Raw genomic sequence first — 27,904 nt, 5'->3', positions numbered from 1 at the left:
CACCCAAAACAGACTTCAGAGCTTTGGGACAGCTCAGTTCCACAGGGTCATCCAGGAGCCCGGGTTCCTTCTGGTTTTCTGTTGTTCTTGTTTTGCCTTCTGTGGAATGTTCTCCAAACCAGAATTGTTGATGATGTCTCACCAGTACCCCTTCTGCAGGAAGGGGAAATTGAAGAAATTAAGAACAAGCAATGTCTGTTTAAGGAGGTGATACAGGTGTTTCATATATCACGTTTGATCACAGTTGAATTTAGTTACATAATCAGGGTTAGATGCAAGGAAGACTGGAAAATCAGACTGTAGCTGGGTGGCCATGTAATCTGCTAAAATTCTGGGTGGGGGAATTATTCTACAAGGGGAGAATGGATACTGGGGGACAGTCAGTAGTCTCTACTCAACTGGTTAGTTAGACACTACTGAGACAACCTACTTTCAGACAGTATTCAAGGCCCTATACGGATACCAAGAGAATACCCAGGTTGAAGGAGTTCCCAGTCTTTCATGTGTCATAAGACAAGTACACAATATAACACAAGGTATATAGTAAAATCTATAGCAAGACACAAAGTGCTACCAAAGGAGTTCAAAGTAGAGAGATGGACCATCAGAAACAGAGCTTTCCAAATGCTTTCCAAACTCATGGGCAATCTCTCTACTTTGAAGTCCTTTGGTAGCACTGAGGTTGCTTTGAAAAATGGAGTGAAAGGAGAGTATTTTAGGTGGAACAAAGGGCTAGAGCAGGGAATGTGGAGGGCATGTCTAAAAAAAGCAAACCTCGTGGTCTAGTTCAGTTCTAGCATCCAGTAGGGATCAGGGAATTCTCAGAAAAGAGTCTGAGGACTTTTCATTTCTATTTACCTGGCATGGAAACTGACAGAGAGTTTTCGAATAGGGCAGTAATATGGTCAGAGTTGTCTTTATAAAGACCATCAGTGAATATGGAGTGGGTGGGAGTAGGTCGAGACTGAATATGGGGAGACAAGATGGAAGGTCAGAGTTAGTGTCTAAAGAGGGTTTTCTGATAAGACAGTTTTATAGGAAATAAAGAAATAAAACATCTCTTAAGTTACCCTGGTCAAATATTATGCTGAATTACATGTTAATAACACATATTTATTAAGTGCTTACACCATAGTTAGGCTAGTAGCTCTCAAACCTTTCTGACCATGTATAGGAAGAAACAAATTTCCTCTCCTCAATCCATTTTCACAAATATATTTGGAAACAAAGTATTATAAAACAATACTTCAGTCAATTCATTCTGCTGTTTGTCTACTCTATTCTTTTTCTTAATTTTAGAGCGGGCCACTAAATTATTTATCACTTGAAAAAACACTTCTTTAGGTACCATGAGATAGGTAGGAAGAATACAATATAAGAGCTAGCCAAGTCTTTTAAAAGATTGTATCTGTTAAGAAAAGGAAAAACAGGGACAAACACAAATGACCACAAGACAAGGTAGGGAAATCATGGAGGTTTGGATCTGGAAGGGACCCAAGAAGCCATTTTATCTTAATATTTCTTGTAATTAGTGGGACAGCAAGGCTCAGCAATATTAACTAACTTCAATTCAACAACACAAAGCAAGTTAGTGCTGCAGACGCAGGATAAGCAGAGCCTCTCGGAGAGATCCTAGGACCTTCTTATGTTGTGAATGTTTTTAAGCATAATTTTTTAAAGTGTGTTGTATTTTAATTTTATTTCATTTGCATTGCATAAATAATGCTTTAAATACACATACCACAAATACTACTCTGAAGTTCTATTCATATGATAAGTGTAGCATTTCTTTAAATATTCATTTATAGTATATTATCAGTGGTGTGAAGTGGCAATGGGACGCATATTTAAAGTTGTATGAGAAATGGCTTATTTCAATCCAGTCAGTGGATCTCTGACTGAATACTCTCTCCTTTAAAGATAGTATCAAAGGTATACATTTGAGGCTGTTAGGTCCTTCAGAAATAAGCACTGGTCAATTGGACCAACCGAATCCTTATCCCCAAATCCCCATCTCCATCAAAAAAAGCAGGGGGCTGGGTACTATGGCACACCCCTATAGTTCCAGCTACTCAGGGGGCTGAGGCAGGAGGATTGCTTGAGCCTAGGAGTTCAAGGCCAGCCTTGGCAATAAACCATCTCTAAAAAAGAAAAAAAAAAAAAAGAAAACAGGGCAAAGGTATATTGAGTCCCAGTTCTACTCACCATTCTGTATGATCAGCTTCTCAAAATACTGTGCTCTTTGGAGTCACATTGTTGTTTTTTGCATTTTCCATTTTGTTCTTTAACATATGAGGTTATGGCTTTGATGTGGCTGCAGAAAAAATACTGAATCACATGTTTCAGGTACCACATCTTGTTGATCTTTTGCACAATTTTTCACTGTGGCTATCTCCTACGTAGAAAAATATTATAAAGTAACCTTCTAAAATTTTACCATTTAATAATGTCAGAATTTTCCATTAAATAACCCATGTTAATGTCCTTCATGCTAATATCTCTTTGTTTTCAATTTTTTTAAGTATTGCTCTATCAAATCATGATAAATTAAGCTACTCTGTCCTTTGCTGGTGGAGTTTAGAAAAAAGTGATTGTGATAGTCTACACTCTTATTTGACAAATTTAATAAGAAAGTTGGGTATTTCGAGGTATAGTTGCAACAGAAATATTCTAATGTTTATCTAATCTATTTTATGCTTACAAAGAATAGTTGTAAAACTCATGTGACAGTCACATTTTGACATTATAATTTTTTGCAAATTATCATATGGTATTAGCATTTGCTTAAAAAATTGTTTAAAGGAAAGTTTTATATATATGCACATATGGTATAAGCTATTAAATGGTTTATTGTGAAGTAGCTAATTATTACATTTCTTTTTAGGCACCTCTGCCAACATTTTAATTAGAAATTTATAGATTTTTTTGCAAAATATAACAAAACAAAGTTCTTGACAGTTGCTTTTGATACTTGTGGTTTAAACATAGTTGTATTGCTTTTTTTTTTTTTTAACAATTAAATGCCTTCCACATGAAGAGGTATGCTCACTCTCTCTCCTCTCCGTTGAAACCCACAGACGTCTTGCGGGAAACGCTCTGACATACATTCCCAAGGGAGCATTCACCGGCCTTTACAGTCTTAAAGTTCTGTAAGTAAACTGAGTGTTGTTGGATATATTTCTGATTTTAGTGTCAAATGGCTGCTAATTCACTTGTAAAAGTTGATTGTCTCTAATAAACTATTTACATCCATGGGATAATTCATCTAAATTCAAGTTTACTTCATTGGTACCATAGAGCCATATCATACTTGGCTAAATTTGTATGTGAAAAAAAATTCATCTCTCCATTTCTAATTTTAATATCTTAAATTTTTGCCTTTAAATAACTACCTTATCCACTCAGACTTTTAAAAGAGTATTTCCCTTTCCTTTTGTGTTATGAAATTGGGGTGCATGTCTTCAAAAGCATTTTGATGACAGGGTGAATAAATCACTGTGATACTGACGTAATGAGACCACAGCTTCAAACTGGCTTCAAAGGGTCATGAATAAGCATCAGCTAAAAAAACCAAGTTTGTGTTCCACCTGTGAATAGATAGGGCGTAACCTAGAGTATAGCAGATACACTGAGCAGTGGTTTATTTGTTAATTCATTGAAAATTGTAAATACATGAGGTTTCTCATTATTTAATGTCCAATTTCTCAATTTGTTTATCAGAAAACTCATTATTATTAAATACTTCCTTCTTCTGGTACCCATTGTTTAATTTTCTTTTAGTTTATTCTGTGTAGAAAAAAGAGGCACTTATGTAGATAAAATAGTTAATGCAAGAAAAAGTTTATCTCAGAAAAAAATCCTGATTTTCTTTCTTTGACGTAAAAGTTATTAACTTTGATATATTTCTGCTTGTTGAAAATTGCATGTCAGTGGCCTAAAAGACACATAGGTTAAAAAAGCAGTTTAATTCAATTTAATATTTCGTTAAAAGTGAAATTCAACAGCAGAACTGTTATTTGATCACCTTAGGACATTATTTTTGGTTTCCCTTCCTCTGTCTGAATTTTTTCTTTTCTTTTTTTTTTTTTTTTTTTGCTACTAAGAAGAAATGTTTTTAAGTTGTAATGTTGCCAAACCCTAATAGTAATTCCTTTTGTGGTAAACTTCTGAGTTGTACATAGTTTCACAAACCCCCAAAAAATATCTGGAACTGTTCAAAATGTATTGTGAGAGTCAAGTTTAGGTAAGAACTAAAGTGATTTTTTTTTCTTATGTCGAGCTATATACCACTAAGTATTTGGGATACTTTTTAAATAAATTTTACTAGAATCAATTATTTTAATTCACTTAACAAAGTGTATATTGGATATATAAGCTAGTGTGTGTGTGTCTCCAGACATCATAATTATACTTTAATTATAAATATGTAAAGTGAATATGTATAAATTAATATGGATATATATGAATTATATATAAATTAGTTATAATTACATATAATTATAATTTTAAATCTTTGAATTCTTAAATATGAATTATACTAATTAGTATGAAGTCATACTAATTTTTCTATCATAACATTTTTATATTTTATATTAATAATTATACCATTATATATTTCTAATTGCATTCACCAGTGCATTACTAGTGAATGTTTGTTTCCCACAATGCCCTAAAGATCCATGAAATTAGAGATATCATCTGTCTCGGTCACTGGTATATCCTCAGCTCCTAGGACACTTCCTTACTTATAGTAGACATTTAATAAATATTTGTTGAATTAATGATTCAGGCTGATGATCTAGAGAGAATAAGGGAGTTCCAGACTTTTCAACCTTTTCTTCATTTTGTATGATATTGACCCAATGCTATATGTTTATTAATAGAATATCTATTGTGTATTAAACAAAAAAGTTGTGCCTTCATATCTGGTATGTTCTTTTACTTACAAACAGGCTTTTTACCCAGAATGCTCCTGCACACACTTTGCTGCTTCTTAAGGTGCATTTTACCTGAACACTCCAGAGAGCACTGGATTGATCTGATTCAAAAATGAAAAGCATAGGTTATTTCTCAAGCTATCTATTAAAATGTACCCTTTCCATCAAAAAAAAAAATGATATTTAGACCCTCTCTTTTATCCACTCCTACTAACCAATGTTTCCTGTCTCCTGTACAATCAAGGGTTCAGCAAAGCCTAGTGCATGTCATGCTCAAATTAGCGTTAAACAAATTATTACTAGAAATATAAAGATCAATAAATATTGTTCATGCCCTTGAAGAGTTTGTAATGTAGTGACACACTGTGAGACCAAGATAGTGGGACAAAGACATAAAAACAGAGATCACTTCTGATTTTTGTGGAAAGTGTGTCCAGATATCTGTGCAGGGTACTGTGAAACTACAGAGGTTGGGGAGTTGATGTCGTCCCATCCGGTGGCTCAGATTTGGCTTCCTGGGAGAGAGTCTTTCCCGGAGATGACCCAGGAGCTGAATCTTGAAGCACAACTAGGAATTAGCCCCTCAAATAAGATAGCCGACTGAGGGGACAATATGTACAGCAACACAGAGTCAAGAAAGACCTGGGATGAACAGGTAGCTCCAAGCAGGTTAGTGCTTGAGCATTCAGGAGACGCTACAGAGCATTTGGAGAAGAGCTCGCAAAGACAGGAGTCCCAGTTGCAGGGATCCCATATGTTAAGTCAAAAAAAGTGGACATTATTATATCCTAGGCATGCTGAGGAGTCAAGGAAAAGATGTACGTAAGTGAGGAAAGGCCATGTTCAGACTTTGTACTATAGCTGGGTCCCTGTCAGTGTGAGGAGAGTTCAAGAGGAAAAAAATCTTGCCAGAAATTGTGTTCACTCTTCTCTTTACTTTGCTGACCTGAAGACTAATATTCAATGAATGGCCTCAAATTGTCAAATATTTTTAAAAGTATTTTGGTTTTTGTATTAGGTTGTTTGTGCTATGATAACAGCATACCACAAACTGGGTAATTTACAAAGAAGAAAAGTTTATTTCTCATAGTTCTGGAGGCTGGGAAGTCCAAGATCAAGGTGCTGGCATCTGGTGAGGGCCGCTCTCTGCTTTCAAGATGGCATCTTGAGGGCCAAATCTTCTGGAGGGTAGGAATGCTGTGTCCTCTTGTGGCAGAAGGTGGAAAGGCAAAAAGGGAATAAACTTCTTCCAACAAGGCTTTTTACAATGGAATTAATCTATTTCATATGATTGTACTCCAAACATTTTTAAGGCAATAATACAAAATATTTATAAAGCAAACTTTTAAGGAAATTCATTGAGATCACCATTTCTTAATTTTCTGCTAATTTAATTAAAACATCTCCCAAAGGCTCTACCCAACACCTCCCAAAGGGCCCCACCTCCCAACACTAGTGCACTGGGGATTAAGTTTCAACATGAATTTTTGGAGGGGACAAAAACATTCAAACCATAACAGCCTTAAAACAATTTTTCTCAGCAATATTGGTTCTGCCTGTTACAGAGTGTTTTGGAAATTTGTGGGAGCATCTTTGGTTGTCCAGATGATTGGCATGTAGTAAGCTGTCCTGCAATGCGTTGCACAGCCCAGCATAAAGAATTCTCCCTTATTCTGGCTTCTGACTGTCCCTCCATATCAACTATAAATCAATAATACTTTAACGTGTAATTGTATTGAAACGTTTTATAAGAAGTTCTGCATATGCTTAATAATTTGCACAGGAAAAATTAAATGGAATAAACATTTTCTCTCAAGATAATTAAATAAGTAACTAGTTTGTACATCCTGTCTATTCCTGATATTTTAAGATTTCTAACCATACATTTAGTTTAAAATCGTGTCAGTAGCTGGGCACAGTGGCTCACGCCTATATAATCCCAGCACTTTGGGAGGCAGAGGTGACTGAATTACTTGAGCTCAGGAGTTCAAGACCAGCCTGGGCAGAATGACAAAACCCCATCTCCACAAAAAATACAAAAATTAGCCTGGCATGGTGATGAATGCCTGTGGTCCCAGCTACTCAGGAGGCTGATATGGGAGGATTTCATGAACCCAGGAGGTTGGGGCTACAGTGAGCCAAGATTGCACCACTACACTGTAGCCTAGGTGACAGAGCAAGACCTGTCTCAAAAAATATATAAATAAAATAAAATAATGCAGTAGAAGACTTACCTCAAAAGTCACAAAACAAATTAAAAATATGGAACCATGGAAATGTGCAACCTCTTTAAAATAACTATTGTTAAATTACCAGAGTAACAAGAAACACAGGATCTCATTGAATTTCATCAACAAAGTTTGCTTTATAAATATTTTGTATTATTGTCTTTTAAGGTTTTTAGAGCACAATCATATGAAATTTATGTTGTGATAATTATATAATGACTTATTTATCTGTGGGTGGCAGGTTTGTTGCTTTTTTAATCTTACTCTTTTACTACCTAGCAAAGTCTACCACCCAACTTCTGAGAAGGCAGTTTTGTGACTATTTCTTTTTCCAATTTAGCCTCAATTCTCTGTTGCCCGTGGAGGGATTTTCAGGGCCTTTTAAAGTACTGGGGAATGAATGCTTGCTTCAGAATGTTATGGAATTTTGAGACAGGATAAATATTCTCTGTGATATTTCCACACTATCTTGCCCTAAAACATAGAGAATTATTTTGACACTATTCATCTGTAAGGAACACTCATTTGGGAGAATACTCATGCTGAATTGTGAGTATCACACTTCCTGATTTTCTCCACCATGACATTTGTAATTTGACTTGGCATACTATATTTATTTTAATAAAGATTATTTCCTTCTTTCCCTTATATAAGTTATGATCTGTTATTATATATCTGTATTAGTTCCTTTTCACACTGCTATAAAGAACTACCTGAGACTGGGTAATTCATAAAGAAAAGAGCTTTAATTGGCTCATAGTTCTGCATGGCTGGGGAGGCCTCAGGAAACTTACAATCATGGCCGAAGCCGCAAGGCATGTCCTACATTGCATCAGCAGGGAGAGAGCAAGGGAAGATCTGCCACACATTTTTAAACCATCCGATCTCGTGAAAACTCACTCACTATCATGAGAACAGCATGGCAGAAACCCCCCCACCATGATCCAATCACCTCCCACCAGGTCCCTCCCCCAACCTGTGAGGATTACAATTTGACATGAAGTTTGGGTGGGGACACAGAGCCAAACCATATCAGTGTCTCAACTAGTTTTTCTTCTAGTATCCATCTAGACCTCTACTCTCATGTTCCCATTCTCATGCAGAATGGCTTCTGATCACATTATTTTTCTCACACCCAACCTTATTTATTAAAAGTAGAGGCAAACGGCTGTCATCCCAGCACTTTGGAAGGCTGAGACGGACAGATCACCTGAGGTCAGGAGTTTAAGACCATCCTGGCCAACATGGTGAAACCTCATCTCTACTAAAAATATAAAAATTAGCTAGGTGTCATGGTGCACCCCTGTAATCCCAGCTACTCGGAGGCTGAGGCACAAGAATCTCTTGAACCTGGGAGGCAGAGGCTGCACTGAGCCAAGATAGTACTACTGTACTCCAGCCTGGGCAACAGAGTGAGACTCTGTCTCAAAAAAAAAGTAGAGGCAGGCATCTGATTCATTCATAAAAATGTTTCCTGAGGTAGTTGCATATGAGCATCATGTATATAATGACATTTATATCATCTTACTATAAATTACTTTTCTTATATTCTTTATAATACATTTAGGGCACATCAATAAACTATACTGACATTTTTCTTTGAAATAATGTGTGTAAATAGGCTACCATTCTATGAATTTTACTTAAGTATAATAGAAGTGGCATTACAAAATGTTTGTTATTAAAGGGAACATTGAATCCAATATACTTGAGAACCACAGTGCTAGAGGTAAAATGCTGAACAAGATAGACCTGTTCCCTACTCTCATGAAAACTCTCAACTATTTTATAAAGTTCAAAAGCGGCTGGAGAAAAGAAATAACTGATGGTATTGTGATATGGGGAGGAAGATAATGTGAGAGTAATATTTGTCTGGGCCCTGACCTGAATAAGGATGGTAAAGAGGGCGCATGGACAAAGAAGAGAAAAATAATCTTGATCCAGTCTATTAAGATGGAGAATGAAGACAGCAGCAGCTATCCTTGGCTAGGTCTGTTTTACATCTGAAATCTTATTACTGTGAATGCTAAAACATCCCTAATATTTAAAGTTATTTTTCCTGTAAATATTGGCCCTAATAAAAATAATAAGTAATTGGTTCTATATGGCAAAATATCCAGTCCGTGGAATTCTGAACCAGGCTGTCCTCAGCAAAGGTTCATTTTCCAGTGTAAGTCATTCCATGAAAGAATGGCTCATCCTTCTGCCACCCAACACCAAAACAAAGCCACATGGAGGTGATGGGTAAAACTAGCCATAGAAAAGTCACAATTAGCCAAAATTCCCCCATTCTCATGTAGACCCAGAATAGAGCCTTGATGGTTACTTTATATCCACACAGAGGACAAATAGGCCAAGGAAATACCTAAGAATTGAGCCATCCATTGTAACCAAGTTCCCATTCAGCAGGTTATTTAGTCTCCCTCTCCGTCACTGTACCTGTTCTTACTTAGTCCTGTTGGCAAAAAAAAAAAAAAAGTGGGGGAGCGACCAAAAAATTGTATAGAGTAGCATGGGAATGCTGTATGAAATAGTGATTATTTTAAAGCTCCTGGGACAAAGAAATTAAGAAAATACAGAAATCATCTTTTGTCTCTAGAGAAAGTGTTTCATTTTCTTTTCCTAATCATATGTGAATGATAGAAATGAAGTTTTACATGCCTACACCTATATTCAGTATGTTTATATTGCATGTATTCAGTAAGGAGTATTTTCAAAAGAAATCAGCAGCCATGTGTAAATGTTTTGTTTTAATTGCACCCCCTAGCACTATAAACCTTATAATTGTTTTGTCTCCCATTGGAATATCTTAAACAAAAACAGAATTTTCTAATTAACCCACTGGAGACTTATAATGATATAATAAAGATAACTTGCTCTTGTTTTGTCATTTGAAAGTAATTAAACAAAAGTTCCTTATTTAGGGAGTGATCAGGGCTTAAATTTTTTTTTAAGTTATATTCTTGGTGTTTTACTGGTAGACATAGCTGAAAATTTAAGTCATTGGGAGGTAGCTTGAGGGTAGCTTTAAAAGTTATCATTGGCCAGGCGCGGTGGCTCACACCTGTAATCCCTGCACTTTGGGAGGCCGAGGTGGGTGGATCATTTGAGGTCAGGAGTTCAAGACAAGCCTGGCCAACATGGTGAAACCCCATCTCTACTAAAAATATAAAAATTAGCAGGCGGTAGTGGCACATGCCTCTAATCCCAGCTACTCGGGAGGCTGAGGCAGGAGAATCGCTTGAACCCGGGAGGCAGAGGTTGCGGTGAGTGGAGATTACACCACTGGACTCCCATGTGGGCAACAGAGTGAGACCCTGTCCCCCAACCCCACAAAAAAAAGTTATCATTACTAAAGTTCATTTAAGTTCCATTCTCTGAAGGAAGATACATAAAGCAGCAGAGAAAGTTCTCCACTATTCAATGACGAAAAGCTATCTGAAACTCTCTTATCTTCCACCTCAATTTTTCAGATATTTTAGGGAAATCATACTTTAAGAGTTTCACTGTTTGGTTGGTAAAGCAAAGGATAATGTAGTACATACTTTGTACCAGTAATATATTATTTATTAATAAACAGTTCAGACATCAGTTAATTCTATTATCTTTATCTTATCATTTAAATGTATCACAAAAGTAAAGCAATACCTAGAAAACATTTTTGTGAACTTAAAATTGGATGATGGATTGAAACTGCTTGGGAAAATGTAAAATGACAAAAATGTAAAATAACAATAAAATAACACAGAAATCCAAACTTTTAATATTCAGGTAAATTATGCAAAACATAGAATTCGAGTTTCAATTTTCCCAATTCCCTAACTGGTAAGTGAAGTGTAGGGATCTTCCTAAACCTCAACTTTATTCCTAAGGAACAAATACATTTGAGACTCTTGGCTTATGAAATTTTAATTGAATCCAAGTTTAACATAATGAAATTAGTTGAGTAGAACTATTGGAATACAAATGACGTAATTACGTTCCTTAGAAAACAATCTCAGGTATGGTGAGAAAGGCATAATTTTTATGATCTCCAAATATTTTTCAAGTCTTATTTGTATATGAGCACGTATTTATATACATAAAAGTACTATAAATACTTTCATATTTTAATCCTCCAACACCTTTTCAACCAGATGATTTTATTCCCGTTATACAGATAAAAGACCAAAGGTCAGGAGGTTAAATGAGTTTCCTCGCCAAGACTAAAAGCTTAGGTCTTATCTCCAAGCCCAATGCAGCTCTTCCTCAAGGTCAAATGAAGATTTTTTTTTTCTTTTTTTGAAACAGGGTCTCGTTTTGTCCAGAGTAAGTAGGACTACAGGCACATGCAACCACTCCTACTTCCCCAAGTGAAAATATCCTATTAGAAATATTTAGATAACTGGGTATAGTAACTCACACCCATAGTCCAGGCTACTCTAGAGGCTGAAGCAGGGGAATCCCTTGAGCTCAGGAGTTCGAGTCCATTCCTGGGCAACAAAGCGAGACTCTCCTATCTTTCTTTTCTAAAAAAATAAATAAATAGGCTGGGTGCAGTGGCTCACACCTGGGATTACAGAATCCCAGAACTTTGGGAGGTTGAGGTGGGAGGATCACTTGAGGTCAGAAGTTTGAGACTAGCCTGGCCAACATGGTGAAACCCCGTCTCTACTACAAATACAAAAATTAGCTGGGCACGGTGACGCGTGCCTGTAGTCCCAGCTACTGGGGAGGCTGAGGCAAAAAAATCACTTGAACTCAGGAGGTGGAGGTTGCAGTGAGCCGAGATTGTGCCACTGTACTTCAGTCTGGCGACAGAGTGAGATTCCATCTCAAAATAAATAAATACATACATACATACATACATACATACATAAATATTTAGCACAGCATGGGGTGGTTCTCAGTGGGTGGTGCCCTGCTCAGCAGTATTGGCATCACCTGAGAGCTTATTACAAGCGTGAATCTCCTGGCCCTTACTCAGACCTACTAAACCAGAAACTTTGGGGTGGGGCCCAGCATTCTGTTATAACTTTCCAATGGCTTTTGATGAACCCTAAAGTTTGACAACCACTGGCACAGAGTTTTCTTTTTCTCTGGCTCATTAAATTGTCAAATCCAGTACAAAAATTATTAGTTTCGAAAAAGGGCCTATTAATGTACCTTAAAAGGGCCAATTTCTACTGAATGCTTATCATGTAGCAAGCATTGTTCTATGAACCATCACTCATTGAATCATCACAATGAGCCCTGCAAGGTAGGTGTTATTACTGATCACTGAGGCATGGAGAGATTTGGTGATTTTCCCATCTCTAGTGGCGGAGAAGAAGTGGTCAGATTTGAGAATCCATGTTCTTAACCATACCGTTCATATGCAATCTGAGAATTTGCACAATCAGCACATATGCCTCAAAAGAATGCTGCCTGGTGCACTGGAAAACACACCAACCTTTGGAGTTAGACACACCTGGGTGGAATTCCAGCTAGTCAGGTAGTAAACAGAAACTTCCTTTGTAGAGATGAAAGAACCAGGCAGATTGTTTCCGAAATACAAACACAAGTTTGCAACTTAATAAGTAGAAATATTTCTTTCAAATTTCTGCTTTCCTAAAATAGTCTTCTGCCTCAGGCTTACATAGACTACAAATACTGGGAGAAAAAAAAATGTGCTGCAAAATTCTTGTGTTATAAACATTTACGAATAAGGTAGCAAACTATAAGGAATCTCGTGGGAATTTGTTTCCATGCTGTTTCCTCATTAGCAATGATATATTTTTATTTCATGGCTCCCAGGTGTTTCCATTCTGTTATCCCCATAGTCTGAAAAACTGTTCAAGTTTTTCAAGTGCAAGTGCAAAAACACAAATACTTCACAAAAAGAATTTAGCTTATATCAAAATACAGCCATGCAGAGAAGGTAGACAATTTTAGCATCCTACCGTTATCCTTATTTCCATTTGGTATAATCTATACAAGCAGCAGAATGATCCTTTAAAAACATACATAAGAGCATGGCATTTTCGTACATATGCCCTTCAACAGTGGTTTCTCATCACACATAAAATAAGGCCTTATGTTGGCCGGGAAGCCCTCCATGAGATAGTCTCAGGCTCTCTCTCTCCCAACCTCACATCCTCACTCATTCCTCAGACACAGTTGGTCCTTTGCTGCTCCTTTAACAAGTCAAGCAAGCTCCCTCCAGCCTCCAGCCCTTGTACTTACTCTTCCCTTTTCCTTGGTAACTTCCCAAATGTTCACAAGGATTTTCTACCTGTCTTCCTTCTGGCCTCCAGTTAAATATCACCTTTCAGAGAGACCTTCCCTGACCACTTTTAAAATAAAAATCTCACTCCCTGATACCATCTATCCCAAATTCATAGTTTTGTTTTTTATTGATAGTACTTATCATTTGTCTCATGTTATATTAATATATTCATTTGTTCATCTTTAATTATCTTCACTCTTCACAGGAATTTAAGCTCCCCAAAAGAGAAGACTTTGTCTGATGCTCTGTTGTTTTTCTGACACCTGGAACAGTGCCTGGCCCTGTTATGGCCTGTTATTGTTCATTTTTTTTAAACATTTTTCTTTATTTCTTTTAACATACAGTATGCTGCAGAATAATCAGCTAAGACAGGTACCCACAGAAGCTCTGCAGAATTTGCGAAGTCTTCAATCCCTGTAAGTATAGTAGACATTGCAAAATATATTTAAGATCAATTTGGGAAAAGCATTGAAATGTTCAGTTGGCCATTTTAGTATGTTCCTTGGTTGGGAGTCATACCTAAATAAATTGTGAATGAGAGCCCATTAGAGTAACAACTCTTCATCGTCTCGTTGAGCGATATGTATGGGAGGAACCAGTGTTAGAGTTTGGGGTTTTAGGGTGGACATTTAATTTCAACACCTCTAGTCCAAAGCACTACTTCCAAGATCCTGTCCTACATTCCCCTGTAATATTCTTGCTTCTGAATTCAAATAAGAAATAATGCTTTCCTTTTACTTAAAACAATAGATGCTGTATTAGGAGATATACCTAATGTAAATGATGAGTTAATGGGTGCAGCTCACCAACATGGCACATGTATACATATGTAACAAAACCTGCATGTTGTGCACATGTACCCTAGAACTTAAAGTATAATTTAAAAAAATAAATAATAAAAAAATAGATGCTGTAATCTAGACATTTTGACATCTTTGATTTATTCTGTTTTTAGATTGAGTTGTCTTGTAATCAAGTTTTTTCGAGTCAAATAAAGGCTTACTTTTTTAGTACTGCCTATATAATACATTAGGGATCCTCAAGTCAGGAGCCTAAGATCTACTGGTATATTCTGAAGCTTTCCCATCACAGAACACAGATGTGCAGACGTAGCCATAAACAATCCCACAGATACAAACATCCCTGAGACTCACACACCACACACAGACACGTGGACTCACAGAGGTGCTGGTGTTCCCTACTCTGAATCCACAACTTTTCCATCGGGAGTTTCCTACCCCCTACGCACACTGATTGAAAACTTCTGAATAAATAAAATTACTCACAAAAGAACATTCTCACCAGCTAAATGTTTTGGAGCTTGTATTGTAAGCAGTTGATTGTAGTGATTACTTGGCAAGTCTATACTACTACTGTTTTGTCAGTAAATCTTCCTCCCATTAGAATGTATAAGTGTTTACAATGTATTGCATGATTTCCAATATATCACACATGTGTGATATATGCTCTAATCTTACACTGGAGGTGCACATCTGCCAAACAAAATACTGGGTTGTAGTTCGTGATGAGGAAGATAAATGCATTAAAAGGGCAAATAAATATTGATAAACATTGTGGACTCCAGCTGAAAATTGTTGTAAAGAATCCTTTGGTTAATAATTACATATAGTTTGCTTAATGCCTTTTACTGAGGTAACATAGAGGGAGACTGTGAGATTTGAAGATGATACTTTCGTTCTTTGATCTTTTTTTTTTTTTAAATGAAAGAAAATCTGTGCTCAAGATCATTTTAAGCCTTTTACTCCAGTCAAACAAAGTGACTTCCTAGGTTTTCACCAGCCTATAGATAAACAAGCCCACAAGGGCCCCTTTGTGGTATGGGATAGGTCTGTTGTATTTTCTGGAGCTCCTTAATGTCATGACAGTATCAGTTCTCCTTTGTTGCACAAGCCTTTACCTGAAGGAAAGAAGAAACAGCTGGAGAAGCAAAACAGCCTCAAGTTGGGGCATCTGTGTAAGAGTACAGGGATCTAGTGGCTAAATTGAAACGGAGATAATGACGGTAGCCAATAGGAACTTTAAACAGCTGCCAGGCAGGCAGTAGATAGAAGGATAAGAGTTTGTAACCAAAAGCCACTATCAGCTGAAAGAAGATCACAAACAGAACACAAGCAGAAGTGAACTCTTTGAGAAAGAGAAAACCATGAATCTTTTGTTCGCTGGAACTGGTGGTGCCTCTCTGATAAAGGTGTCCAGATTTAGTTTCTTACAGTCTAGATATTTACTGTTCACCAGGTGTCTCTACATTTGGTTTCTGGTTTGCAAAAAGAATAACGTTTTGAAACTTTATAAATATGTGTTCCCTGTGAAAAGGGCAAGGGTTAACTTTCTGGTTTGACAGTGACCACATCCAAACTAAAGGATCTAGAAAGATCCTCAGCCCCCAGTTCACATTGGATTGTATCAGCTGGGTTATGCAATGTTTGTCAGGGGCCCCTTTGTCCAGAGCACAGGCAGACCAGTGTGAGTGCTGAATGTTGGCAATGTGTGCCGGTGTACCACTCTTTCTCACTGATATTTTTTGTGCTGCTCTGATACAAGACTTAAGAGTTGTCCAAAAGAAAAAAGAAAAAAAAAAAACCCCATGATATTTTGGGAGATTAAAGTGGGAGGATCACTTGAAGCCAGGAGTTTGAGACCAGCTTGGGCAACATAGTGAGACGCCCCCCACCATCTCTACAAAATAAAAATTAAAAAACTTAGCTGGGTGTGGTGACATGTGCCTGCGGTCCCAGCTAGTCGGGAGGCTGAAGCAGGAGGATGACTTGGGTCCAAGAGTTTGAGGTTACAGTTTACAGTGAGCTATGATCATGCCACTGCACTCCAGCCTGAGCTACAGAGCAAGACCCCAAAGCAAAGAAAGAGAAGAGAGGAGAAGAGAAGAGAAGAGCATGATAAACATAGGCTGAACCACCAACCCTGCAGATACCATATTGTACCAACAAAAGGAGTGCCCCACCTATACATACACCAGGCCAGTTTGGAAGTTTAGGGCACATTGTGCCCCTTTAAAGTTCTATTGTTGTCCTGGTTTTAAACTATTTAATTGTAGCTTCTCCTTCTTCCTTTAAGCACTTATAAAAATAAAAACATTAGTTTGAGTTTACTGGTCATTACAAACATACTTTCCTTGTCGATTCTCCATTCATTTTCCGGGCCATATGTTAGCCTCTGTGCTTCCATATCAATGAAGTAATGATGAGGGTAGGACTCTGCCTCATCCACACTGCCAACATCTGGGAAGCCTCCATTCCATTGCCATCTCTTCTTGGACTAGAGTCAACCCTTAGATCTTCACTTAGCCTTTTTTCTACATGGCTTCTCTTTTTTTTTCTTTTCACTCTCTTGAATTCACTTTATTTTCCTCCACATTATTATATTTCTTGGATTATACATTCACTCTTTAAGAAGCACTCTACACTTGCTAGGGGCTGTGTGCTCATTGTCTTTCTACATGCCTGGCCTTGTATAAAGAGTAATGGCAAAAACCACATTTTCTTTTGCACCAACTGAATAACTTCTGCAGTGGGCCTTCTGAACACTGGCTGCAAATAAGATTCATCTGGAAAGACCCGATGCCTAGGCTGCAGCCTAGAACAATTAAAATCAGAATCTCTGGCCAGGTGTGGTGGCTCATGCCTATAATCTCAGCATTTTGGGAGGCTGAGGTGGGAGGATCACCTGAACCCAGGAGTTTGAGACTAGCCTGGACAACATAGTGAGACCCCTGTCTCTCTATAAAAAATTAAAAAGTTAGCTGGGCATGGTGGTCTGCACCTGTAATCCCAGCTACACATGAAGCTGAGGTGGGAGGATCACTTGAGCACAACAAGAACTCAAGGGTACAGTGAGCCCTGATCATGCCACTGTACTCCAGCTTGGGCGAGACAGCAAGACCATATCTCAAAAAAAAAAAAAAAAAAAAAAAAAGAATCTCTGAGGATCAGACTCATGCATGCACTAGTGTTTTCTAACTGGCTCGATTGCATCGTTAAGTATTTCCTAAGTGAAAATTAGGAAAACTATTGACCTGACCTGGAGCATTCCCTCAGATGATCTGCAAAGAATTCTCCTGAACTCTTTTCCAACCTGAAATTACAAGCTCGAGCAATGTAGTGAGATGCTGTCTCTAAAAATAATTAAATAAATAAATACAATTGGCTGGGTGTCACGTGCATGACTGTAGTCCCACCAGTCATGGTGGAGGCTGAGGTGGGAGGATCACTTGAGCCCAGTAGTTTAAGACTGCAGTGAGCTATGATCCTGCCACTGCACTCCAGCCTGGGCAATAGAGCAAGACCCTGCCTCTGAAAATAAAGAAAAGAAATACCTGAAATAATAACAAAATCCATACTTTGCATTCTACTATGAGCTAATAATATACTTAAAATATAAAAGTCAGGCATTGTCGCATTTGTGTTTAATTGAAAACAGCTTGCATGCCTATGCATTCCACTGATAACCCAGGGAGATAAAGTTAAGAGGCCACATGCTCTATCACCCTGCTATTCAGATTTGTTCTGTGGGCCAGCAGCATCAGCACCGCCTGAGAAATGCAGAACACTGAGTCTCAGCTCTGTCTTACTTAATAAAAATCTTCATTTTAACAAAATCCTAGGTGATTCGTATGCAAAAAGCATTCGAGAAATTAAAATTGTTAGTGTTCTAGAACACTAACAAAGTGGTCCACAAATCAAAAATGGTTGAAAACGACTGACATAGATCATTTGCATTCTTTGCTTCACCCATATACACTTGGCTTCCTTGAATAAAGTTTAGGAAATTTGATATATTGAAATTGGTAACATTGCTGTGAGGAAGAAACAAATTGTGCTCATGTTTCAAGGAATGTTAATTTTCCATTTATTACACATATACAAAAGATACTTTGTTTTGTTCATAATGGAAACACATAGGTACACTTGTGGTTTTTTTGTTTTGTTTTTTGAGATGGAGTCTCACTCTGTCGCCCAGGCTGGAGTACAGTGGTGCGATCTCAGCTCACTGCAACCTCCACCTCCCAGATTCAAGCGATTCTCCTGCCTGAGTCTCCTAAGTAGCTGGGATTACAGGCACCTGCCACCATGGCTGGCTAATTTTTTGTGTTTTTGTAGAGACAGGGTTTCACTATGTTGGCCAGGCTGGTCTTGAACACCTGACCTCAAGTAATCCGCCTGTCTCTTGGCCTCCCAAAGTGCTGGGATTACAGGAGTGAGCCACAGTGCCCAGGACACTTGTGTTCTTTTAACTCTTCTGATGCTAACAAATTGCTGGGCTAAGGAATAAGAGTGCAGGCCCACAAGCCAGAGCCCAGAAGCCCAGAGCCTGTCCCTGTACAGCATGTACATTTGGCTTCTGACATGGCAATGACTGCCCAGACACCAATTAGATTTTTTGTAATGTAATCAAATATAACCTAATTTCCTTTCTGTTTTTTGGAAGGGAATAGGAAATGTAATCAGAATTCACAGTAAGCTGTATTTTACCAAAAAACTTTTGGCAGTATAGACATTTGAGGACTAGAATCAGATTACAGTGATTTGATGGAAACTCAAAACTTAACCCTCCCGTACCCTCACACTTTTATGTTAATAGTTAAAAAATCAATCTATAAAGAAAAATCATTGCTTCATTTGTGATCATCATTAATGAATTTTAAGCAACTCACTGTCACTAGTGAAGTTCAAGATGATCAGAGAGAGTTGCGTATTCATGTTTGTCCAGATAACCAGAGTATTATTTAATGCATGTTGGTTTTTATTCCAAGTGTGCACAAGTGAAGCTAACTGTGGAATGTGCATAATCGCAAAGGTAATAGGTTGGTAAATAGGAAATGAAAGAAGAATTAAACGTATCTTTATTATTGTCTCTATTCTCCAATTAACTAATATTCATCTTCAGAATATGACTGTATTTTAAAACCCAAGAATAATGTATAATTCCTGCCTGGCACATCTTATTATGATATCATCTTCAGGGCTATAGAACCCACTCCTGGACTCTATAAAATGTCAATAACTTCATCAGACTCTGCATGGTAGTCTTTTCCTTACAGAAGTCAAAAAAGAGAGAGAAACTAAGTGAGAGGAATAGGTAGGTGGAAGAGATGGGGCTCACAGTGCTGAGCAGAAAGTAAGACAAGCCTAGGACTAGGAACAGTTTTCTCCCATTAGCATCCAGGAGCCTATTGGGCTTCAGACATGGGATGTAGAATGGGAAGGAAGAAACAGAAGACAAGGAAGTGTAAGCAGACCAAAACGAAGGAAGATGAGGTAGCCAAAAGAGTAAGATTAAAGGATCAAAGGGGTTAAAAAAAAAAAAAGTGGTTTTAGTACTGGTGACATTCCTTCCACTAAAATAGTCTCCAGAAACAGAAATCACAAGCCTACACAATAAAAATAAACCATGATTTTAGTTTGTTTTGCTTTCTTCACAAAAGTGCCAGGATATTAGGTACGTATTGGGATGGAGGTGGACTTAGAAGTTCTAGAGGCCAAAGCATTTGTCTGTTGCACAGTGAAGCATTCACTTCACAGAACCATATGCAGATCAGCACCCAGTGAATTCTTGGGAGGAGGCAGTTTTGCCCTGATTCTTCTCCAATTTAAACATTAGGGGAGAACTATTTTAACAGGAAAAGCTCTTTCTACATAATGTTTACAAGAAGGGAGAGCTAAAATTGGAGCATTGTCCACAGAATCATATAAGGAGGGAAAAGCGAATACTTTATGCAATAGCCATGCATGAAAGATTCTTATATCAGGTTACCTGCCAGTCCTGTGATAAATTGCATACATAGCCCTCCTATCAGAGAAATAAAGAGAACATGGGTGTTATGGAATAAGAAGTAAAATAAATTTGTTTAAAGCTTGTGATGTAAAATGAAGGTTAACTTTGGAAAGTAGATTGAACTCTTGGCAAATGAGGCACAGTCTTTCTGCCTTTCAGGATAAACACGGTCTGTGATCAGTTGTGAGAAGAGGAAATCACATAAGGAAAGCAGCAGAGAATGGGAATATTGCAAAGACAAAAATCAGAATGTGGAATTGAATACACACCCATAGTTATCAAAGCAGCAGCCTCCCATATTTATTAAACAGTTTTACTTGCATCATCACATTTTGTCCTCACAGAAACCTCATGAAGTAGGTGCTGAGATTATTCTCTTCTTAGTACTGAGGAAGCAAAGAGTGCAGAGAGGTCAGCTGATCTTCCAAGGTCACTTGGTTTGTAACGGAGTCAGGCTAGAGCTGAGTCTGGGATAAGAACCCTGTTTTGCCACCAGATTTCAGAATCTGCCCATTTCACCACCACATTATCTTACCTGTCTCAGAGAATCCTCTGCAGGAAATGGGCACTGATGAGAAGGAAAGTCTTGACAGAAACACATATTACCTGTAGACATATAACTGTGAATGTTTATAAAAAGAAAGGGAAGTTGGAATGTTGCAAAACGGAAAGAAAAAAAACAAAAGAAGGGAAGGCAACAGTATCAAAGCGTGAGCCAGTCAGCCTTTTCGACTGTTTCTCTGTGCATTTATTTGTCTGGTCCCTCACTACCTGTGAGGTAAAAACTGTCTCCACTTTTCTGATGAGGAAACCGTAGGTGAGAAAGTGAAAGGCATCCTGCCACTAACGCAAAGGTAAGGTCTGATTGACAAAGACAAGAAAGAAGAGCATTCCAGACAGAAGGAACTATGTGTGCAACTCCTTACAGTGGTGGTGGAAACCTGGTATATCAAGAAACAGAAGGTCAGTGCAGCTGAGGCAGGAGTGAGGTGGAGAGACTTGCAAGAAGAGCACATCTAGTGAGGCAGGTGGAGGCCAGCCCCTTGAAAGATATTTGGGACATGTCAAGGATCTCAGTCTTTATTGTAAAAGCAATGGGAATCCTTTGGAGGGTTTTAAGCCTGGCAGGTGGGGGTACTCAGACTTGTGTCACTGCAATAGTCTGGGAGAGAAAGGAGAACATCAGGGTGGGGACAGTGGAGATGAAGAAAGGGAGATGGATTCGAGAAATATCTAGGAGATGAAATTACCAGTTTTGATAATGAATTGGCTACGAAGAATGAAGCAGAAAGAGGTGTGGAGTATAACTTCTAAGTTTCTGGTTTATACAGCCATGTGCTTACTGAAGCCAGTCACTGGACAAGACACACTGGGAGACGGCTATACATATTTGGGGAGTATGTGGTTCTGGGATGAGTTTGGTCTTGAGCGCTTGTGTTCAAGGAGGAACAACTAAGTAGAGATGCCACATAGTTTGAAATACAGATCTGGACTGAAAGAAAAAAAAAGTACAATCTAGTTTAGGCCCCCCAACCATGCATTTCTCTTCACCTAACACTTTATTATAATGATTGATTTGTCTGACCACCCTTTAGAAAACATGCTCCATAATGGTTGGGACCATGCCTCCCTGGTTTACTGCTAGATCTTCAGCACCAGGTAGAGTACCTATGACAAAGAAAGCACTAGAATGTACTTATCAAACTGAACTGAAACCTCAAACTCAGTGTTGATCTAGATGGCTACTCAGACGAGATTGGGCACATTCAGGGTGATATGACCAGAGGCTAGACAGCCACTCAAGATCAGTTCATCTCCCCTAGTTTAACTGTAACCTGCATTCATTCCTCTCCCTGGGTCCAAACTCTTACTTCTGTACCCTGGCTTTCCCACATGCCTTTCTTGGGCTGGGAGTTGGACCCAGTGGTTCCTGCAGAGATTTTAGAGTTGATCTATCTGCCAGAATTAGTTTTCCCATTGTCTCAGCTGAGGATTCCCCATTCCAAGAGTAAGACACAGGAAAGAACCAGATATTAAGTCTTGGAAGGTTAATGAGATTCAGATAGGCAGTGGGTAGAGGATGCTCATAAACACAAGGCCCAGAAGTACTGTGGGAAAGAGCCAGAAAAGAGATTTGACTGGGACAGAGAAATGAGATAAAAGTTTGGCCAGATAAGGTAAGACGAGAGCTTTGAATATCCGAACAGAAAGTTAGGGTTTAAAAGGAATGATAATGTGGAAGAACTGTAGATTTCTAACAGGGGGATTATTTAGAGTGTAACTTTAGGGAGATTAATCTGGCAGCAGCCTACAGGATTAATTGAAGAGATAAGAGATCAAAGGCAAAAGGACCAGCTCAGAGGCTGTTGCAGTAATGCAGGTGTGAAGAGATAAGAGAATTAACTAGACAGTGGAAATGGAAAGTCTCGGAGATGAAGATAAATGGAAAGAACTTGGTGAATGATTGTTTGGAAGGCAATGAAAGATTCAAAAATGACCCCTAGATTTTAAACCCTGGTGATACCTGGAAGACTAATGGTGCCCCTGATAGAAAAAGGGTCTTCGTTTTCTATGAAGAAGAATAAAACTGAAGAAGTTATTGCTCACATTACATTGGCTGTAAATCATCTCCTTGCTACAGTATTCACAGCAGTGGTGATCTCTGAGCTCACCAAGCAACTTTTAATGTCATTTGACTTTAAAATATATTCCTTCTTGGAGTCTTACACTTCTCAAAGATGCCAGAGAGACAGAGGTTTGGTTCCTTTAGACACTTCATCTGGCTCCTAGTCAAGACAGCTGATTAGTCTCTAAATTACTGCATTTCAATGAACCTGTAGACTTTTATCTCTCCCCAAGCTGGAGAGGGGGAAATTCTTTGTTTTGTTTTGTTTTTGTTAACCATTTCAGAGGTAAGTCTAAAGCAATAATTTTTCTTCCTACTGGCCACCTTAAGTTTACCAGTACATAAGATGGTGATTAGAAAGACAAAAGCACAAATTTCCCATATAAGCGATCATGTTATTTAATATCTTCCTAGATAAGCTTAATATCTCCCTAGATATTAATTTGGAATCACACATTATGGTCTCCATAAATATTTTTAAAAAACCACCACCACAACAAAAGTGACTCTGGTGTTATTGTGAAGAATTAATATAAATCATTATGGATTCAAGATGTAAGAGTACATATAGATTAAATAATAGCCCGATAGCATTATAATAATTCTGTGACAGATTTAGCTCCAATGATCCACTGATTCCAGGGCAATAAAATTTCAATGCAGTAAATTTTATTACAACAAAAAATGTATGTACTTTGTTAAACTGTAATATATGCAGATACAGAACTACACGATTTTCACTTTATTGAAAAAGTAAAATAATAATCAAGAATGCTTTCATTTCTTAAAATTTATAAATGAACTAAATTGCTGTGGTTTTTTGGCTATCATGACTTGTTCAAAGTGTTCTCACAAAATGTACAATGTACTGTTTAAGAGGGTTGGTCACTTCTTTAAAACTTATTTTTTAAAAATGCTCATCCAGGCCGGGAGCCATGACTCACACCTGTAAACCCAGCACTTTGGGAAGCCGAGGCAGGAGGACTGCTTAAGCCCAGGAGTTCAAGACCAGCCTAGGCAACATGGCAAGACTCCATCTCTACAAAAGTAAAAAATAAAAATAAAAATAAATATTTTTGTAATGCTCATCCAGCTGGGCACAGTGGCTCACAGCTGTAGTCCTAGCACTTTCGGAGACTGAGGCGGGAGGATCACTTGAGATCAGGAGTTTGAGACCAACCTGGCCAACATGGTGAAATCCCGTCTCTACCAAAAAATACAAAAAATTAGCTGGGCATGGTGGTGCACACCTGTAGTCCCAGCTGCTCTGCTCGAGAGGCTGAGGTGGAAGAATCACTTGAACCCAGGAGGCAGAGGTTGCAGTGAGCTGAGATCCTGCCACAGCACTCCAGCGTGAGTGACAGAGTGAGACCCTGTCTCAAAAAATAAATAAATGCTCATCCAAATATAAAATAGCAATATCAGTCATAAAAATGCATTGCTTCATAACTCTGTTTATTACAAGAATCCCTATAAACTGTATTATGCAGCTGCAACATTCTTCACACTTTTGGCTTTTTTTTTTCCTCCAAGTCATCCATGTTAATAATTGACATTATTACAGTCATCTCAGATATGGAATTAACCAAGATCAATGGCTTATTTTTTGACTAACACTTTACTTCTTGTAGTTAATGGCTCATCAAAGACATTCTTAAACAAATATATAAATTTGTGTGATACATTGACAAGGTGTCATATATGAGATATGTATAAAGGGCCATTTTGTGGAACAACAATAGCAATAATGATCTCATTTTCTAATCTTCACAATAACACCATTTATAAATGGAAAGTTTTATCAGGGAGTATGGAGTAGCTTGGCAAAATGTTTCTTGTGAAAGAGAAAATTTACATAATTAACCATTTTTACATAGAAATATTAGGAAGAAAACTTTAAACACAAAGAAAATGAGCTTATTTTATTTGGTGGCGGGGGCAGGTGGGGTTGCCTGAACATAAAAGATTAATTGTTTGAGGCCTAGCACTTTGGGAGGCTGAGGTAGGCAGATCGCCAGAGGTCAGGAGTTCAAGACCAGCCTGGCAAACAAGGGGAAACCCCGTCTCTACTAAAAATACAAAAAAAAATAGCTGGGTACGGTGGCACGCACCTGTAATACCAGCTACTCAGGAGGCTGAAGCAGGAGAATTGCTTGAACCCAGAAGGTAGAGGTTGCAGTGAGCCAAGATTGGGCCACTGCACTCCAGCCTGGGTGACAGAGTGAGACTCGGTATCAAAAAATATATATATATATATTAACAGTTTGACTGTTACCTTCTAGCTCTTTGCCACGTAGAACACATTGATATGACAGAACCACATTCACAGTGAACTTGGAGTTATGTTTTATTTTTATTTTACCTAATACTGGGTAACATTCATCTCTGTTCTTGCATGGCCTCCGTCCATCCAGTTGCCCAGGCCAGAATGCTGATTCACCATAGCTTCCTCACCTTCCTCTCTGGCCACATCTGGGGAGTCACCAAGTTCTACCAGGCCCACATATTTAACATCCCTCATAGTAGGCCCTTCCTCGCCATTTCCACACTTCCTTCAGGCACTCATCTTTCTCACCCTGATGACTGCAACTGCCTTGTTCATGTACTTCCCACTAGGCCCTCCTACACACTGCTATTAGAGTGACCTTTCTACAGCACATGTATTATTAGGGCCTCCGGTCAGAAAGCCTACAACACCCTCATTTCAGAGAAACACTTTTATGCAAACCTTGAAGACTGCTGGGAGAGGATGAGTCATTTCTCACAGACAGGTAGCCCGGAAACCTGGGAGTGATGTCACCCAGACTCCACTTAACTTTGGATACTCAAAGTTATTGAGGCCTCGACCAGGTTCAGTGGTGGGGAGGCAACAACTAGGTTCATAAGAGACAGTCCCCTTGGCCAAGCAGCTTGAGCAGCAGAGCCTCGTCAGTAATTGTGGAGTCTTCAACCTCAAGCCCTCCCTCCGGAGAAGGAGTGATTTCAACACACACCCAAAAGTCATGCCATGACCCCTCCTCATCAGTTGTAGCCCTCTAAGTAACATTGCAAAGACTCATACTTAATAAAACTCTGTTCTTGCACCAGGTGTTGTAATATTTTTTTCTCAGCCATTTTAGCCTTTTGGACACCAGCTATTCTATTGCTGGCCTAACACAGAAGATGTGCATCCTCTTTTCTCTGTGATGGAAACCTTACTATAATACTGATTAAAACATGCAGCGTCGCGTACGGATTAAGGAATGTATGGTAAGTAGAGAATCACCAGCCCATATGGCAAGACAATGGCAATCTCCCATAGACAGATGTGAAATGATAAAGGGTTAAGAAACTTCAGGAAGAATAAAATAAACTTTTAGAGGGAAAAAAATGATACTACTTCCTAACTTTGAAGGTTTTCCTCAAATAATAAAGCCTGTCATTAAACAGTAGAATGCTTACTATTTACAAAACACATTCATATTTTCTCATTTAATTCCCAAAGCAATTCTGTGACAAGTGATTCTGCCTTATACATGTGAACATTGGCCCACAGAGAGAGATAGCAATATGCCCTCAAATCTTGGAATTAAATGACAGTGTCTTGACCTAAATCTGTGTCTCAAGTCTCCTAATTCAGTGCACTTTCCAGTTTACCACATGCCCGTTATGTAGGTGGTTGTAGATGGCATAAGATGTAGGGAAAATTTTTGTTTTACCTATAAATTATACATACTATAAACTATATGTAACAGACCTCCCCCAAAAGGAGCATAAAATCACTATATTTCCCATATAGTGATCACTTTACAGATGGCATTTCAAGATCATAATTAAGAGCTTTTGTTTGAATGAAGACAAGGCCACTCGTTATTGAAAGTGTTTTACTTTGCTGCGCATAACTGCAGACAGGTTTGGGGCTGCTTCTGTCACAATTTCAATGGATGCTTAAATGGCCAAGATGCCAAGATCGTTGCTAGAAACTTTCTCTGCAAATGTCACCACTTCTTTGACCTTTGGAATGCAGATACTGTAATCGATGATGAATCAGGAACAAAACTATTTGCCTTGTTGCATTGTGTGTGCGTGTGTGTGTGTGTGTGTACACACGCGTAGCAATAATAGTAAAGGCTGAAAAAATAAGGGTGACTTCTATAAGTCTAAATGCAGGCACCTCTAAATTATTTCTATTATGAGGGTTGAAAGAAATAGCCTGCATTTCTCAGAACTGAAATTCAGTGACAATCCAGCACTCATTTTAGCCACTTTTGCTTAAACAAAATTTGAATTTACCTTTGTTTTTCTGAATGGTTTCAATGGTCAAAAGACAAAAATACAAAGTGCTAACCAACTTCATATAATAATATTTAAAATCATTAAGGTACTTTATATTTGCAAAGTCCTGTTGCGTTATTTTCTTAATCATAAAGCAACCCTATAAGACAGAGAGGAGTTATCCACATTTTACGGATGTGAAAGCTGACGCCTGTTGACTTGGCCAAACTCATACAGCTTCTAGAATTGGCTGGAACCTGGAACTTCCCATTCCAAATCTCTGCACTAATTTATGGATTCTAAGGTGCCTACACACACAGACACACACACAGCCTCTGTGACTTGCATAAAATGGAAATAACAAAGAAATACTTAAAAGCAGAACTATATAATGTAGTTATTTTTGTTGCTACTGACAATAAGTCTATTATGGAACCATATTTTGTATGTATATGTCTTCTTGTACTGGATAGTGATGTTATCTTATACCCAACTGCTAAAATATTGTATTTTTCAAATATATGAAGAGAGAATGTTCAGCTGCCTGAAAAGGCCAGATTGACATAATATGAACTCTTTGTTTACTTACTGAATGGACACAGCTTCTGCCCTGTCAGCTGCTTTGTCCACAGTCTTAACCTTGTTGTGAAAGAACCTCCTGTATGAGTGACTGGATAATTAATTCTATACACCTGTTTACCCTTGGGATCTTCTGTTAAGAGTAAATCAGATATAGAAGCAGAGTGTAGAATAGTGGTTGCCAGGGGCTGGGAGTGGGAGTGGTTGAGTGGGGAGATGTTGG

The 27,904-nt window shown here is 38.2% G+C and overlaps 1 protein-coding gene across 1 annotated transcript in view; it reads left to right on the top strand.

Annotated features, from left to right (window-relative positions):
- Positions 1–27,904, top strand: part of LGR5 (leucine rich repeat containing G protein-coupled receptor 5) — a 149,670-nt gene that overhangs the window by 84,475 nt on the left and 37,291 nt on the right. Inside the window, exons 3-4 of the mRNA XM_033221267.1 lie at positions 3,078–3,149; positions 13,757–13,828. Coding sequence (XP_033077158.1) covers positions 3,078–3,149; positions 13,757–13,828 — 144 coding nt within the window. The remainder of the gene's footprint in view (positions 1–3,077; positions 3,150–13,756; positions 13,829–27,904) is intronic.

This window comes from Trachypithecus francoisi, unplaced genomic scaffold (genome assembly GCF_009764315.1).
Source record: "Trachypithecus francoisi isolate TF-2019V2 unplaced genomic scaffold, Tfra_2.0 Lachesis_group11, whole genome shotgun sequence".
Classification (NCBI taxonomy): Eukaryota; Metazoa; Chordata; class Mammalia; order Primates; family Cercopithecidae; genus Trachypithecus; species Trachypithecus francoisi.
Note: the sequence above shows the minus strand (reverse complement) of the source record. Positions and strands in the feature narration are given on the sequence as shown.